The sequence below is a fragment of the Nomascus leucogenys genome, chromosome 22a (genome assembly GCF_006542625.1).
Source record: "Nomascus leucogenys isolate Asia chromosome 22a, Asia_NLE_v1, whole genome shotgun sequence".
NCBI classification, from domain to species: Eukaryota; Metazoa; Chordata; class Mammalia; order Primates; family Hylobatidae; genus Nomascus; species Nomascus leucogenys.
This window is the reverse complement of record NC_044402.1, coordinates 13,416,650-13,433,426: the sequence shown is the minus strand read 5'-3', so window position 1 is coordinate 13,433,426 and position 16,777 is coordinate 13,416,650. Positions and strand designations below refer to the sequence as shown.

Here is a 16,777-nt window from a genome sequence, read left to right as displayed (position 1 = left end):
GCTGGGTGCGGTGGCTCATGCCTGTAATCCCAGCACTTTGGGAGGCCGAGGCAGGTGTATTGCCTGAGCTCGGGAGTTTGAGATCAGTCTGGGCGAGATGGTGAAACCCTGTCTCTACTAAAATGCAAACAATTAGCAGGCAGGGTGGCACATGCCTGTAGTCCCAGCTACTCAGGAGGCTGAGGCATGAGAATTGCTTGAGCTCGGGAGGCGGAGATTGCAGTGAGCTGAGATCGCACCACTGCACTCCAGCCTGGGCGACAGAGCAAGACTCTGTCTCCAAAAAAAAAAAAAAAAAAAAAAAAAAAAGAAATGCCAGAATGGATGTAGTTCAGGGGCTTTAGGACATAGCAGAATCAACTCTACTAGAGAAGAGGAAGGGGCAGGCAAGGAAGGTCTTAGAAAGCAAGGAAGAGGGACAAGGTTTGCACTGATGTGGTCATCATGAAGGCCGCCCATTGTAGAGTTCAGATCTTAGCCTGCAGTGGAAGAATGGTACTTCTGGACCTCCTCATGGATTGGTGGGGCCATGTGACCAGCCTGGGGCCATGAGTGGTGAGTAGAGGTGAGAGCAGTCATGTTCCGGCCAGAGCATCTAACGGTCAGCACAGGAGGTGCCAGAGGTCCTTCGGGCACTGCAAACAGCCATGTTGAGACTGTGGCTGCTTCTAGGTACCTGACTGACCCCTCCTCAAGAAACACACCTCTTGGTAGACCAAAAGCCCAAGCTGGAAACAAATTTCTGCAGTTTTAGTGCTGTGACTGTCATCATAGCATCCCTTGGCCCAGTGCTCCTCAAAGTGCGGCCCCTGGACCAGGAGCCATCAGCTTCACTTGGGAACTTGTTGTAAATGCACATTCTCAGGCCCTACTCTGAATCTGAATTTACTGAAGCAGAAACTCTGTGGGGTTGGGGAGGGGGCGGTCCAGCAACCTGAGTTTTAACAAACTCCAGGGGATTCTGAAGCATGTTGAAGTTTGAGAACCGTTGCCTATCCAGGGTTGATGGACAGTCATCTTCATGGCAAAGTGGAAACTAGAAGTCATGGAGAAGGTCATTCTAGCAAAGAAAACTTTTTAAAATGAAGTAAGATACAAATTAAATGGTGAGGCTCATCATGTCACAGGAAAGGATTGTTAAGGAAAAATATCATGGTACCCACCTCCCCTGGACTGAGACTTCCGAACAAAATGGCCTAAACTCTGGCCATGTAGACAATTCCCTGCAGTGCCATATCAGAAGACACAATTGCAGAGGAGATATTCTAAATCCAAAGGCATTGAAGCCAGGACCAGGATAAACCCAGCAACGCATTTTCCCTTTGTCCCATGGCCTTTGCTGATTTAGAAAATGCTTCTGAATGCTTTGAATCCAAAAGGTACAGAAAACCCAATTCTCTCTTCTGCAGAATGAGTCATTAGAGCTGGAGCTGAGGCTATTTGGTAATGGGCACTATTTAAATAAAGTGAAAAGTACAATTTCAAATGAATTGCTTTTTAAACTGTCAAATAAAAGGAATCCATTTGTGCATGAGAAATTATTCCAACGGTTCTATTAACTGAAGGCAGGTGAAAAATGTCAAAGAAAACGTCCTACTAAAGAGCTGACTAAATGTCTAAAGACAGACACCTAATGACTCCTTTGACCTGTTTTGGATTCAAAAACATGTATTTTCACCAGCCCTAGGTGAGCTCCATGGACAAAAGTTTTAAGAAAATATTAAATGCTAGTGACAAGATGCCATTTTGTTCATCGGCATTGCTTTAACCAATGTGACCCTAACACGGTTTTATGGACAGGACAACAGCATATAATCACTTTAACTTCTTCCTTTGGCTTAAATTTGATGCCAAGGGCCCTTGGCTAGCTCTCTAAGTGTCATGGTTAACAATGTTTTGTAGTCTTCTATTTGCTACTGCTGAGTGCATCCTTGTACAGTCTAGTCAATGAGAAGAAAATTCTGCAAACGTATGAAAAGTGTCTCTTCTGTCACAGGCAGGCATGCTTGGTTGAGGTCACCAGTACGGAGAGTGAGCCTCAGTGTTAAGGTCTCTCTGCAGACAAAAACAGAACCCTGGCCTTTTCCATTTCATTTCCTCTAGGGGTTTCCACTGCAATTAGTTTTGTGTTCATGCCTTCACTATCTTTGTTGGTATTGAAACAGAGCTGCTGAAAATAATCAGTGAGCCTTCTCCCTTCCTGGCCCTCTGGCATCTCTAACCTGTGTCACTATTCCAGGCTAACACAAGCAAAATCATCCCTGCTTACTCAGTCCAGAGGGAACCGTGTGGGTGGTGACTGGCTAGAGGCACTGGAGCAGGCTTGAAAAGGGAGCACTTCTCACACGTGAAGGTGCACACAAATTTCCAAGGGATCTCGTTAAAAATGTACATTCTGACTCAGTAGGTCTGGGGTGGAATCTTAAAAGTCTGTGCGTCGCATAAGCTCTTAGGCAATTCTCATGCTGCTGAGGACCACAGAGTAGCGTAGTGAGCCGTGAGGAAACAACGTACATTCTGCACAATAGTGACTTTTAGGACCCTCCTTAATGGGGCATTTGTCTAAGGGCCTTGCTCCCTTTTGATATGGAGTTCCTTGAAAGCAGAGACTGGGTCTCATACATTTGTTATTGTTTTGTTCTCCGGTTGGCACAGGGCCTGCACACGGTGCGTATGTATTTATTTAATTAAAGAGTTGGCCTTGTTCCAAGAAGGACTTTAACCCCTAGCGGCACTAAACAGGTGGCGATGAATTGGCCGGGAAGGAAGTCGGTCCTAGGGGTAGTCACAGACCCCCTGGGCTGGGGTCCCCTCCACCTGCCTGCACCTGTATCACCCCTCCGCTGCTGTCCTGAAATTTTCCCTCCTGCCCCATTTTTAAAGCGGTTTACACCAGAGAGCCGACCAGAAAGGAGAGCTACAAAACCAAACCAGAAAGCCCTGGGAAGCGGTAGGCTTAGGAACATGGAAAGCTCAACCGTCGGTGGTGGGGCCCGCAGATCTCTCTGGTTCCCCTCTCTGCCCCATCTCCAGCTTTTTTGCAGGTCGGTGTCGCGGACTCGCAGATCCCCAACAGCCCCGAGAGCCGTGAAGGAGCTGGTCCCAGCGGGTCCAGGCTCCTGTTGGCTTGGTGCAAGCCTGTTTGTTAGTTCTGCACGACCAGTTAATTTTCTCCTGCATCTTCCGCCCTTGGCGGGTGGCGGGGTGGGGACGGGGTGTGTGGCGGGGCCTCGGGTCGCCTCGGGGGTCGGAGAGCCCGGACAGGAGCGACCACTCTGCAGAAACCCTTGTTTTAAGAGTCCCCAGCGGTGCCATAACCTGTTTCTCTCTGCAGCAGCCTCAGAGGGTAAAGGAAGGGCTCGTTGCAGCTCCATATGGAAGAAAGGAGAGAAAAAGGGAGAAGGAAGGGGATTATACTGGTCAGTAGTTAGCCCTCACGGGGGAAGAGAAGAGTGCACGGGGGAGTGCGCCCTACGGGAGGAGTACACGTGCTGGGAAGGGCGGGGGGTGAGAGGCGGGCAGGAGGGGAGGAGTAGGGAGGCGAGAGCAGCGGGCGGGAGGCGCCACGGCCTCGCAGACGCAGGCGCCCGCAGCCGAGAAGCCAGAGAGAAAGTTCCGGCGAGAGCTCGCCCCTGGGAGGGCCGACGTCGAGCCTGCTCGCCGCGAGGGTCTCAGGTCCCGCGCGTCCAGCCTGCCTTCCCGCTGCGCGCACTCGGCCGCCCGGGCTCGACTCGCCGGGAAGCAGGGGAGCATCGCCGGCTGGAAGCCGGGGCGGCCACCGCCAAACTTGGAGGGGGAGGATGCTGCGAGTGGGCAGGGCGGCGCGGGGCGCGGGGGCGCACTGAGTGCTCCCACGGCGCTGCTGCCAGACCTGTGGCCGGGCGAGCCGGCCGAAGCGGAGCGGGCAGGTAGCGGCTCTAGCGCCCGGACTGCGCCAGCCCTGCGAGCCCGGGCCGCCAGCGCCACCGTGCCGGCGTCGCCTCCTCGCCACGGAGCCATGGTGCGCGGAGCGCGCACGCCGCGCGCGGGACTCTGAGCTCCGGCCGCGTCGCGCGTCCCCACCTTCCCAAGGGGCTCCCCCGCTGACCTCGCCCTCGGGCCATGAGGCTTTGGCCCGGAGCTCCTCGCCTCTGAGCCGCGCACCGCCTACTTCAGCCCCAGCGCCGCTCGGTCACTGATTGCACTCTGGCCGCGGAAGCTCCCTATCCTCTCCCAGGGACGGCACCCAGGCGCTCCGGGATGGCGCTCCGCAGGACCCTCCGGCCGCTCAAAGTTCGCAGGAGGCGAGAGATGCTGCCGCAGCAAGTCGGCTTCGTGTGCGCGGTGCTGGCCCTGGTGTGCTGTGCGTCCGGCCTCTTCGGCAGCTTGGGTGGGTGCTGGTACGGGTACCCTCTTCCTGGGGAGTTGGGGGCTTTGGCTGGGGAGTCTCGGGGCGGCTCCGAGATGTTTCCCCCTCCTTCCTCGTCAGGTTGGTCCCAAGGGTTCATCCAGTCCCCTCCCCGCCGGGCAGGTAGAGCGCGCCCAGAAGGGCTGATGGACGCTCTGGGCTGTGGCGCGGGTTCCCCTGAGCTACGCGCGGTCCCTGGGGGGCTCAGGAAGCGGCTGCAGGTTTGTGTTACTAAGACGAAAGCAAGAACCGCTTCCGTCCCGGGAGTGCGCCCGGAATGGGCAGCGCAGCTGCGGGGTGCAGGCAGGATTCTCTTGGTCTGGGGTGGGAGAAACTGAGTGGCCCGCTTTCCTATTCTGCAGAGCCGCAGGAACTGCCACTGCGTCTCGCCCCTGCCCTGGTTCAAAGGGGTCCCCTGGGTGCCCTGAGGTGTTCTTCCCAAACCCTAAAGGCGTTGGGGCAGTCTGCCGCGGGGGGTTGCTGCCATGTTTCAGCATCGCGTCTCTCAACTCCCCTTAACTCCCACGGAGGGAGAAGGCGGGTGTGTGGAGCCTCGACCCATGCCCCCTCCTCCAAGAAGAGGGATTTGGGAGTAGCTTAGGCTATGCAAATTTCAGGTGGAGCGGGAAGAGAGAAGGAACTAACCAAAGAAATCTGTTTAGGGGGATGTGACCCCATGTGTAACCTTCAGGAGACATTCACTTCCCTAATTCAGGAGACATTCACTTCCCTAATCGTCTCATTTTGAGTTGGATGCTGTGAACCTTTTAGTTTCATTTTTTTTTTAAACGTAAAAAGACAAAAGAAATGCTGGTGATTTAAACACCAAGACATGGAGGTGAAGCGGGTGGTACCTTCTTGAGCAGTTAGGCCATCAACATCCAGAGACCATTTAGAGAGGTGTACACTGATAGGTAAAAATCAAGTGGAACTTGATTAAAGTTTTCAAAATAACTGCCTTTCAAAACCTAAACTTTGTGATTTGAGGATGCAGGGTTAAAAAGTGGCTCTTTCCAATGAGACCCAGGAAGGTTATTTTGAATATCTTAGTACCTGGTGCTTTGCAATTGGGCAAGTCAGTGTTTGGTTTTTTTCCCCCTCAATTACACACCAGAAATAACAACATACCTAGAGGCTCTTAGTTGTCAGCATTATAGAAGAGGTATTATTACCCAGCTGAAGCAGTGTGCATCAGGAGAGGTAAATGAATACTCTGAAGGTCTTAAAGTGAGAATCATTTTTATTTGCTGGATCAGGAATTGTCTTTAGGAGTTTAAGTGTGTTTGGTTGCGGGCATCCACAAATTCTCTCTTGCCCTGTATGGCCCCTGGACCAGCAGAATCAGCACCACCTGGGAGCTTGTTAGTGCAGAATCCCAGGTCCCGCCCCAGACCTGCTGAATCAGAATCTGAATTCTAACAAGATCCCCAGGTGATCTGTGTGCACATTCAAGTGTGAGGAGCACTGGGCGAGACCGTATCAGCCAAGCCCACCTTCCTGCTGACTTGCTATTCATTCGTAGTTCCTCCAGGGCAGGGACCCTCTGAGAGTGTCTTTTACTGGAAGAACACTTAAAAGGTCACCTATCTAAACCGTTTGTTGCACCTATGAGGTGCTGAGACCACCTCAGTCTTGGCCAAGGTCAGGTCACATGCTGACCCTTCTGGGACTAGAAACAGTGAACTAGATCCAGGAAACAGGCCATTGTATGTAAGCAGGTGATATTATACTTCCAATCATCCTATCAGCCCCTAAAGATGGCTCCGAATAGGCAAACAGGGCTGTTGCTGACATAGATACACAAATGTAAGGTCATTTTGGAAACGCAGCCATCACACTGACCTAATGGTATCTGTGACTTATTTTCCAATCCAGGGCACAAAACAGCTTCTGCTAGCAAACGTGTCCTGCCAGACACGTGGAGAAATAGAAAGTTGATGGCCCCAGTGAATGGGACACAGACAGCCAAGAACTGCACAGATCCTGGTAAGAAATCGATTCTTCTCCACCCAGTCTACTAAGACGTTTGGCCTGACTCGGAGATGGTGCTTATGTGGGTGGTTACAGCCAGAGCTGAGAAAGGCAGTTTATGGACCTGAGTGGGAAAGGGTGGCCATGAGGTGTTGAAAGGTAACAAAGACATTCGTCAATGGTGCTGCTAAGCAACTCAAGTGCTTTCTTTATCCAGCAACTGAAAAGGTCACATTCAAGAGTTTAAAAATGTTACTTTTTGTTCTCACAATGTTCCTGAAGGCTAAGTATTTTCCCTGCTCTCTTGATTTTGTTTGTGGCTCGAGATGTCTTTGTTTTCTTTCCCTTTTGCTCACTGTATCCACTACTGGAGCTCTCGCAGTGGCAGATCCAGCTGCTGTGGCAATGGTGCTTTGAGATGGCCTGCCAGGGTCTTAGCATGCCCGGGCAGCTGCAGGGGTGGGACGCTGTGGGGTGTTGCAGCTATTTCTCTCAAATGGGAGTCCACAGGGTGTCATTCAGCCTTGGAGACTGATTCTGCTTGCCCTGTTTTGATGTTCTTCTTCAGATTTTTTGGGGGGGTCCGAGGCAGTAGAGACCCAGAGGTGACATCTTGTCTGTTCTCCTGCCACAGACAGGCTTTGCTTAAATGAGTGAAGAAGATTCTCAGGAGAAGACAGCATATTGGCGGAGAGCAGAACTCACAGCCACTGCCCAGACCGCAGGCTGGGCACTTCTATGCTTGAGCTCTGGCTCCAGCCCTTAAGGTCTTTGTGAGGAGGATCTAGGGGGATGATACATTCACAAGCCCTTAGGGAACTGTGAGGTTTTAATATAGATGGCTTTGCCACTGAGTTGCTGGGCAGATCACATCATCTTTTTGGATCTCTGTTTTCTCACCTGTAAATGGGCAGAATGGTTGCCTGTTGTAGGGTTGTTGGGAGAAACTGGGAAGGCTGTGTTGGGGACTGGGTATAAAAGGAGACGGAGCTCCAGGGCAAAGGAGCAGGGTTGGATGGCAGTCCCCATGTGTTTAATTGTCATACTCTGTGAGGCAAGTCTCATCCCCATTTTACAGGTCAGGAAAGATCTAGGGAGAAGGCACAAGTTGCTCAAAGTCACAGAACTCGTAAGTGGTGAAGCTGGTTTGAGAACCTCGGCCTGTGAAACGAAAACCTTTGGTTGGTTCCCTGTGCTTAGGAAGGGGCAACCTCTGTCAAAGTTTTCATACTGTTTTTTATGCCATCAGCTTCCCTGCCTTCAGATGCCTTCTGAGAAGTCCACCGGGAGGGACGTGGTGGTGGACAAGCTCAGGCTTGCAGAGAAGTGCTGGGATTCGCTTGTCACCTGGGTGATTCCTCCTGTCCTGGTGGCCCAGCAGGCAGGGCTGCTCGTCCTGTCATTCCCTCCCCCACGGTGTCTCCTCTCATCAGCCAGGCTGGTGGACGTGTAGGCCAACTGACATATGGCAAGGGTCATTGGCTCCACACTGAAAAACATGCGTGAGGCCAAGGATGGTTAATGCTGGGGGCCGTTCGCACCCACTCCAGGGACCAGAAATGCTGGAATTTGCACCATCCCCATGGGAACACTTTGCTACTCTGGATAAAGAATCAGGGTTCAGGAATGTTTGGGTGGTTTCAAGCTTTCTGGTGCCCTCATCTTGGGCTGGCCATGCCCTCCTCCGTGACTTCTGTCGTACATAGCCTGAGGATGTTGGTTTAGACAGGGATCCCTTTCATATGATAGAGTTCTCCTTTGCCCCACTGTGAGCTCTGTGTCTGTCTTCAGCTGTCTGATTAAAAATCATTCAATTAACATATAAAGCGTCTGTTCTATTCAACAGGAAGGCCTTACCTTGTCCCTTTTGTGGAAAGGGAAGTGGAAGGAACTTGATAATATCTTTAAAAATAGTTAACTTTTGCATTATGCTTTGTATTGACTGTTTCCAGAATACAGCCTGGCCCACAGAAAGGACTCCATAGATATGGGTCGAATGATGGAAGGAAAGTGCATTTTGATCCTTACCACGTTTTTGCCAAGACAAGATACACGAAGTTCAGAAGTTTAGTGGCTTCCTAAGATCTCTTGGGCAGCTGGAACATACTGGGGTCACCTGGATCCAGGTGCCAGGCCTCTCCCTTGTACTGCACAGCCCCTGGCTCTCCTCTCAGGCCAGGTGGGGGCTGTGGCCGGCCTTCCCTTCCAGCATCTTCCTCCCTGGCCTATGAGAATCTCTGCCCCCTTTTCATTTCACGAGTCTGTGTAGCAAGCACCTGCTCGTGTGTGTCCAGCTCTATTGTGGACATGTAGTGGGGAGTATAAGATGCAAGCCCCTGTCATTGAGTAGCTTATACTAGAGTGGAGAGGACAAGATCTCAACACAGGGAAAGCTAGGTGACATTGAGGGACTCCAGAGGCTCCCCAGTGAGCAGCCCTGCAGGAGGCATTGCAGGTACACAGAGGAGGATGCGCTGGCCCCGTGTCCTTCTGTGTAGCCTGGGGGACTAGATGAGGCAAGGCCATTTAGAGTTGCCATGACAGAACTGGGTTTAGCAGAAATAGAAATTTAGTGGCTCAGTAACTAGCAGTGTGAGATCAAAGGTTACAAGGTGTCCATGGCTGTGTTTCTCCATCTCTGGGCTCACTTATCTTCTAGCACAGGAAGGTGGTTACCACCCGCCCAACCTTATGTCCTCCCAGACTCAAATATGCTGAGGCTGAGCAGCTTCTGCAGAAGCCAGGAAGTTCTGTTGGGTTGGGTTGGCTTGGGCTGCATGACCACCCTTGCAGATTGATCTGGCCAAGGGAGTGCTGGGCCCAGGACTGGCTTAGACCTCGGTCATAGGTTCCGCCTCCGGAAGGAGGGGACTGAAGCTGCCACACCCACCACCAGAACTCTACCTGGGAGTCGGTGAGGTTGGGCACCTGGAGAGCAAACACTCAATTCTTACACCTCTTCACCCTGGGCTCCCATCCTGGGGCTTGTTGTGATAAGGAAGTCTGGATTAGAGCTTCAAGTGAGAGTTTCAGGGGTGTGACAGATGCTGCCATCTGATGGCTGCCTCCCTTCTGCACAGCTGGTGGGGTTTCCTCATAAAGAATTGCAGGGTATCTTGCCTCCTCTTCAGGCTTCTGCTTTAAGCTCGCCCCCGAGTTGGAGGGCGCCTTGTCCGGCTCTGCTGGATGAGGCTTTCAGGGATGTCAGAAGATGGAGCTTTAAGAGCTCCCTCCTGTGCTAAGGCACCACTTGGAGTGGGTGTCCAACAAACGTGAGTCCACGTCTCCTTAAGAACCTCCGGTGTGTGTCTTTATTGCCTGTGCCTTCTCATGCTCATCTTTACCTGTGAGAGGAAGAACTTTATTTTCCAAAAACATGAATGGGACCCTGCTCTAGTCTTTCCTGAAGATTCTGCATGGAAAATGGGCTCTGCCTGGGTTGTATCCCCAAATCTTGGTGTTAGCATTTTGATCTCATTATCTGAGTTTCAGCCTAAGTACCGGCCACCACCCCTCCCTTCCCTTCCCCCTTTATTACTCTGTGTTTTCTGTTTGTTTGTATTTGTTTTGTTGTCACTCTGTCACCCAGGCTGGAATGCAGTGGTGTGATTATGTCTCATGGCAGCCTCTACCACCCTGGCTCAAGTGATTCTCCTGCCTCAGCCTCCCGAGTAGCTGGGACCACAAGCTATTTTTTTCTATTTGTTTTGTAGAGGCAGGGTTTTGCCATGCGGCCCAGGGTGGTCTCAAACTCCTAGGCTCAAGCAGTCCTTCTGCCTCGGCCTCCCAAAGTGCCAGGATTACAGGCGTGGGCCACCGTGCCTTCCTCCCTATGTTGTTTTTATGTTTTTATGATATATGTCACTAACATAACTCACTTCACTGCTGGGTGTCTACCCTTGAGGGCTACCTCTTTTGTGGCCGGAAGAGCTGTTCTTAATCCTGGCCGCGTATTAAGATCACCTCAAGAGCTTTATAGGAATATTTTGAAATGCTCAGGCCCCACTCCCAGGGTGTCTGATTTCACTGGTTTGGGGTAGGGCCCCGGAGTCAATACTTTTTAAGAGCTCCCAGGCAATTTCAGGATGAAGTCAGAGGTGGTGCTCGCTGGGCTGGAGACCTAGTGCTCAGCATGGGAGCATCACCTGGAAGCATGTCAGGGATGCAGAGTCTCAGGCCCCCCAAATCAGAATTGGCATCCTGAAGAGATGCCCAGGTGGCTGTCTGGGCTAGAGCACTGCTGGACACTTGGTAGGCATTCAATAAATATTTGAATGTTGAATGAAAGCAATTCAAACAAAAATTTGAATGTTAACACTTATTTAATGGAGCCATTTTCCTAAAAACCATTTTTTTAAATGTAGGAAAGCTTTTAAAAAATCTGCTTTATTTTCGCTCAATGATGTCTATGGAAAATTTATAATTAATTTTTCCCTAGAGATCTGAAGGCAAAACATGGGCCTCTAGGCCTTAGATGTTTATTTTCATGGCCTGTACAGAGCAAGCACTGAAAAAGGGAAGTAGGTCTCTCCATGCCACATGTATGATGTAGAAACCAGCGGCAGTGACTCTGAGTCCCCAGAGGACTATCTGAGCTCAGGCTGCTTTAGCAAAATATCATAGACAGTATAGCTCAAACGACAGACATTTCTTTCTCGTGGTTGTGGAGGCTGGCAAATCCAAGGTCAAGGTGACTGGTGAGGGCTCTCTGCTTGGCTTGCAGATGGCCACCTTCTTGCCGTGTGCTCAGAGTGGCAGAGAGAGACAGCACAGAGTCTCTCTTTCTCCTCTTATAAGGGTGCTCATCCCATCATGGGGGCCATACCCTCATGAACTTGTCTAACCTTGATTACCTCCCAAATTCGGCCTCCAAATACCATCATATTGTGAGTTCAGGCTTCAAACTGTGAATTTGCGGGGGACTCAAACATTCAGTCTATATAAGGAACCAATGAGTTTCCACACATCTGGAGTATTTGAAGACAGCTGAGAATGGAACCTGGTGCTTCTCAACCTTGGCCTGTAAATGGGAGACACCAGGGGGACTTGAAAAACACAGATTCCTGGGCCCAGCCCCGACCTGTGAAACCAGAAGCAGTGGCAGTTGCATTCTGTGACTGACTTTTGGAGTGTCTGGGAACCGTACTGTTTCTGTCCAGATCTTCCAGGATGGGCTCCTGCTTGTCATCACCGCCTTCACAGGCTTTCCCTGGTCACCCAGTTCAAAGTAGCCCTCTGAGTCCCTGGCTGTCATGGCATCTTGTTTTTAGCTCCTTGCAGGTGCTAATTCTTAATTTTATTTATTTATTTTTAAAAAATGAGACAAGGTCTCACTGTGTCACCCAGGCTGGAGTGCAGTGGTATGATCTCAGCTTACTGCAGCCTCGACCTCCCAGGCTCAAGCCATCCGCCCACCTCAGCTTCCTGAATACCTGGGACTATAGGCACACACCACCATGTCTGGCTAATTTTTGTATTTTTAGTAGAGACGGGGTTTCACCATGTTACCCAGGCTGGTTTCAAACTGCTAAGCTCCAGCGATCTGTCTGCCTTGGCCTCCCAAAGTGCTGGGATTACGGGCATGAGCCACCACAGCTGGCCTGCAGGCACTAATTCTATCCATTATTGTATTACCTGCCTCCCCTACCTAGACTATAACAGGTGAAAGCCTTGTTTGCATTTTAAAACCATAGTACGTGCTTCACTTTTTCCATCTGTAAAATGAAGGTGATAATTACAGTTAACTCTTGAACGAACCTGCATGGGTCACTTATATGTGGATTTTTTTCTGCTTCTGCCAGTTCTGAGACAGAAAGATCAACCCCTTCTCTTTCTCCTCTCAGTGTGAAGATTATGAGGATGAAGACCATTAGATGATCTGCTTTCACTTACTGAATAAATATATTTTCTCTTCCTTATGATTTTCTTAAGAAAATTTTTCCTCCAGCTTAATCTATGTAAGAATACAGTGATACAGTGTATAATACATGTGACATATATAATACGTGTTTAAACAGGCCGGGTGTGGTGGCTCACGCTTGTAATCCTAGCACTTTGAGAGGCTAAGGCAGGCAGATCACTTGAGGTCAGGAGTTCGAGAACAGCCTGGCCAACATGCTGAAACCCCCCTCTCTACTAAAAATACAAAAAAATTAGGCATCATGGGGCACACCTGTAATCCCAGCTACTCAGGAGGCTGAGGCAGGTGAATCGCTTGAACCCAGGAAGTTGAGGTTGCAGTGAGCCGAGATCGCACCACTGCACTCCGGCTTGGGTGACAGAGTGAGACTCCACCTCAAAAAAACAAAAAACAAAAAACCAATATGTGTTAATCGGCAGTTTATGTTATCAGTAAGGCTTCCGGTCAACAGTAAGCTATTGGTAGTGAAGTTATTGGGGAATCAAAAGTTACGTGCAGGCCAGGCACAGTGACTCATGCCTGTGATCCCAGCACTTTGGGAGGCTAAGACAGGAGGATTGCTTCAGCCCAGAGCAGCAGAGGGAGACCCTGTCTCTCAAATAATCAAAAAATTAGCTGGGCATTGTGGGGAGCACTTGAGATCCTGAGCAACAGAGTGAGATCCTGTCTAAAAGTTATACATATTAATAGATTTTCAACTGAGAGGGGGATTGGCACCACTAATGCCTGATTTATTCAAGGGTCAAATGTACCTCCACCTCAGAGGATTGTTGGAATGAAACGACTCTAAATACCCATCAGCACTTAAAACAGTGTTTGGCCCAGAATACATGCTCAGACACTAGCTTCTCTCTTTATTATCACTTTTTAATATGCTCACCCCAAAGATGATATAATGCCTGTGTGTGGTAAGTACTGAAAAATGATTTGTCAGTTTAATTTTCTGAGGGCAAGTTAACAAGTAAACATCTTGCCACACATTTATTCTTTTCTCTTCTGGAAACAAATTTGTTTGGTTTTATTCATCTTTGAAGGATTTAGGATGCTAGAGGATGGCCTACCTTGTTGCTTCTAAATAGAAGAACTTTCTTGTGTCTTGACAGGTGTTATTTTACATTTGCCTGGATAACTGGGATGGGCATGATTTCCCCCCTCTAACACTGCCTTTATCCCCAACTTCTGGGTTTTTAAAAATTTTTTTGGACAGAGTCTCACCCCCTCACCCAGGCTAGAGTGCACTGGTGCGATCTCGGCTCACCGCAACCTCTGCCTCCCAGGTTCAAGCGATTTTCCTGCCTTAGCCTCCCAAGTAGCTGGGATTACAGGCGCCCACCACCACACCTGGCTAATTTTTGTATTTTTAGTAGAGACGGGGGTTTCGCCATGTTGGCCAGGCTGGTCTCGAACTCCTGGCCTCAAGCGATCCACCTGCCTCTGCCTCCCAAAGTGCTGGGATTACAGGCGTGAGCCACTGCGCCCAGCCCCCTTCTGAGATTGAATGTTTTTTTTCATTCTCCACTATGTGACCCCTGTTGGTTTGGGTTTCCAATGTCCTATGCCCCATGTTAAAAAAGGACGGAGCGGGGCTTGATTTCCCCTTGTTGTTGTGGGAGGGATTTAAATCCTCCTTTAGAATTTGGTTTATTGTGTGTGGTTTTCCTTCTTCCAAATACATCTTCTGAGATGCCTGAGCTGTGTGTCCACAGAAGAAAGGCTGGGAGAAGTGGGCTGATGCAGGGTGCTAAGGAGGGTCTGAAGAGAAAGGTGCTTCGTAGCATTTCAGGGGAGCAGAGGAGATGGATGCAGGCATTAGATGGAGAATCTTCTGTGATCAGCTTGCTTCTGATCCACCCTTACTTTTTATTCTGTACCATGCCGGTGTAAGGGCGGTTGTGGGAGAGGAGATGGTGGTAGAGTCTGGTGGGGATGGGACCCTGGGCACGGGAGCTGGCACCGTGGCTGGGCTAGGAGGAGATGAGATCACCAAGCAGGTGCCCTCAGGGGTGGGCCTCTGTAGACTCCCCTGTGAGGGGAGCAGAGGTGGAGAAAGCACGAGAAATCAAGAGAAGGACGAGGGGCCTAGGGCTGCGAAAAGGACATCAGGACAAGTGGGTGAGGAGGTGCAGTGGCACTGGCGGCAAGAAGTGTCTGGATTCTGAACAAACGTCTGTTGGAATGATGCCTCAGTGGGCTTGGGAGACAAGTCACACGTCCAAATTTTAAAGTCGTTATGTAAAAGCAAATTTTGAGTTAGAAAAACAAGAATTGGATTTACTATTGTGGGCAGGGAAATCACAGTTCTGTTCGTTTCCCAGACAGCAGGGGCAGGATGTCCAGCCTGGAGAGGGCCTTTCCTGAGAAGGGCAGCCTCCGGGGGGCCAGGGAGCTTCTTGGGGAAACTGTCACCAACCATACTGGACAGCCATAGGCTGGCACAGCCACCAATCTGATTACAAACAAAGGCTGAGGAAGACGGCACCCGGCATCACTGTGCCCACTCATGCCTGTTTCAGGGGTGGAGTAGGATGTTATATAGTGGATCAGTGGATTGGGAGCTGAAGGTCTGCGTTCTAGTATCAGTTGTGCCCAGATCCTGCCTGCTGGCATTTAGTGGCTGTTCTCCCTCCCTCTCTCTCTTTCTTAACAAAAGGAAGATTTTTCAGCAGCCAGAAAAGGCTCCTTCCTGTCTGTCTGTCTGTCTGTCTTGGAGATGATAGTTGGACATGGTGAAGGCAGACGTGAGGGTTTGAGTCCCAGGTCGCCCCTTACTGGCCATGCGACCCTGGACAAGTTACATAATCTTGCGAAGCATCGGGATTTCTCTTTTGTAAAATGAGGATAGCAGCTCTTCTTACCTGTCTCACAGTGCTGCTGTGTGACACCACATGGTGTATGGAAGTATTGGAACCATACGGAGCCCGTGGTAGCTGCCATCATCATCATCATCATCATCATCATCATCATCATCAAGGCAAAGTCCAGGGTACCCTGTGTTGGGTGCTATTCTAAGCACTTTTCAGGTGTTACTTGCTTCTCGTAACAACTCTGAAGGCAGGTGCTGTCCTCAGTTTGCCAATGAAGTAAAAGAAACCCAAACTAGTCCAAGTCACGCAGCCAACAAAAAGCAGAGTCAGTGGTTTATGTGTTTTTAATTCATAGCTTTATTTTTTGAGCAGTTGTAGGTTTACAGAAAAACTGAGCAGAAAATACAGAGTTCTTCTGTTACCCCTCCATCCTCACAGGTTCCCCTATTATTGATACTTTGTATTAGTGGGTATATTTGTTACAATGATAAGTCAATATTGATACATTGTTATTAACTAATGTCCACCTTTTACATTAGGGCTTCCTCCTTGTGTGGTACATGCCATGTTTTCTTGTTTTTGTTTTTGTTTTTGAGACAAAGTTTCACTCTTGTTGCCCAGGTTGGAGTGCAATGGCAGGATCTCAGCTCACTGCAACCTCTGCCTCCTGGGTTCAAGCAATTCTCCTCCCTCAGCCTCCCAAGTAGCTGGGATTACAGGCATGCAGCTAATTTTTTTTTTTTTTTTTTTTAAGTAGAGATGAGGTTTCACCATGTTAGTCAGGCTGGTCTCAAACTCCTGACCTCAGGTGATCCACCTGCTTTGGCCTCCCAAAATGCTAGGATTACAGGCGTGAGCCACTGTGCCCAGCCCTCATGCCATGGGTTTTGATAGATGTGTAATGTCCCCTTTCTACCATTATGGTATCGTACAGAATAGTTTCACTGCCCCCAAAATCCTCTGTGGAGCAAGACTTAATTCAGGTGGTCTGAATTGTGATTGCTATATTCCTTACTCATAATTATTAATAAGTGGGGTAGAAAAAGACAAACTGGAGATGGGAACTTCTGTAGCAGGTTCCAGCCTGTCACTGTCTGTGTGCCCATCTGAGAAACAGAGAATGCCCTGTCCACGGGAGCAGCAAACACCTATGTGGGCTGTGCTTCTTGGTAGGTTTCTAATACCAATTTGTTTGCAATCAGAAGTTTTTTTGGCCTCATCCAAATGATCGGGGCTATCTGCTCGCCATCTCTCCTCTTTGCTGGGCCATCTGCTACCCCCGACTTGCAGATTCTCCGCTCTTGATGCAGCGTGGCCTACCACAATCCAGAGAGCGCCCACTCGGCTTCCTCTTGAACCCTGAGGAACGTTCCTTCCTGAGTTAAAAATGGAAATTGTAAAGCATTGCCATTTGTTGCCTTGGGTGAAAGAGATCCAGCCGTTGGATGTAACAGAAAAGTTGAATACTTGAAAATGGATTTTTTAAATTTAACATTGTCCATTATTGAAGGGGCCTTTGGAACATGGCATTTTACTAAAAAGGAATAAAAATAAATGTGCCGGAATAATTTACTGCTCCTTCTGAAAAAGCAGTGGATGTCCTCCTTGGGAAAGGAACAGAGGTCACTGTGTGGCTGAGAAACAAAAGCACTCCCTGCCCAGGGGGTCTTCCCATCGGAGGTGGGAATGCATGGC

General features: G+C 49.7%; 1 protein-coding gene across 2 annotated transcripts in view; it reads left to right on the top strand.

Moving 5' to 3' along the window:
* The first annotated feature begins 4,222 nt into the window (after positions 1–4,222).
* The window catches only part of SLC24A4 (solute carrier family 24 member 4), a 172,226-nt gene continuing 159,671 nt past the window's right edge, over positions 4,223–16,777 (top strand). For both annotated transcript variants that reach the window (XM_003260899.3, XM_003260898.3), the window contains exons 1-2: positions 4,223–4,369; positions 6,263–6,373. In XM_003260899.3, the coding sequence (XP_003260947.1) occupies positions 4,240–4,369; positions 6,263–6,373 (241 nt within the window). In that variant the 5' untranslated portion in view covers positions 4,223–4,239. The remainder of the gene's footprint in view (positions 4,370–6,262; positions 6,374–16,777) is intronic.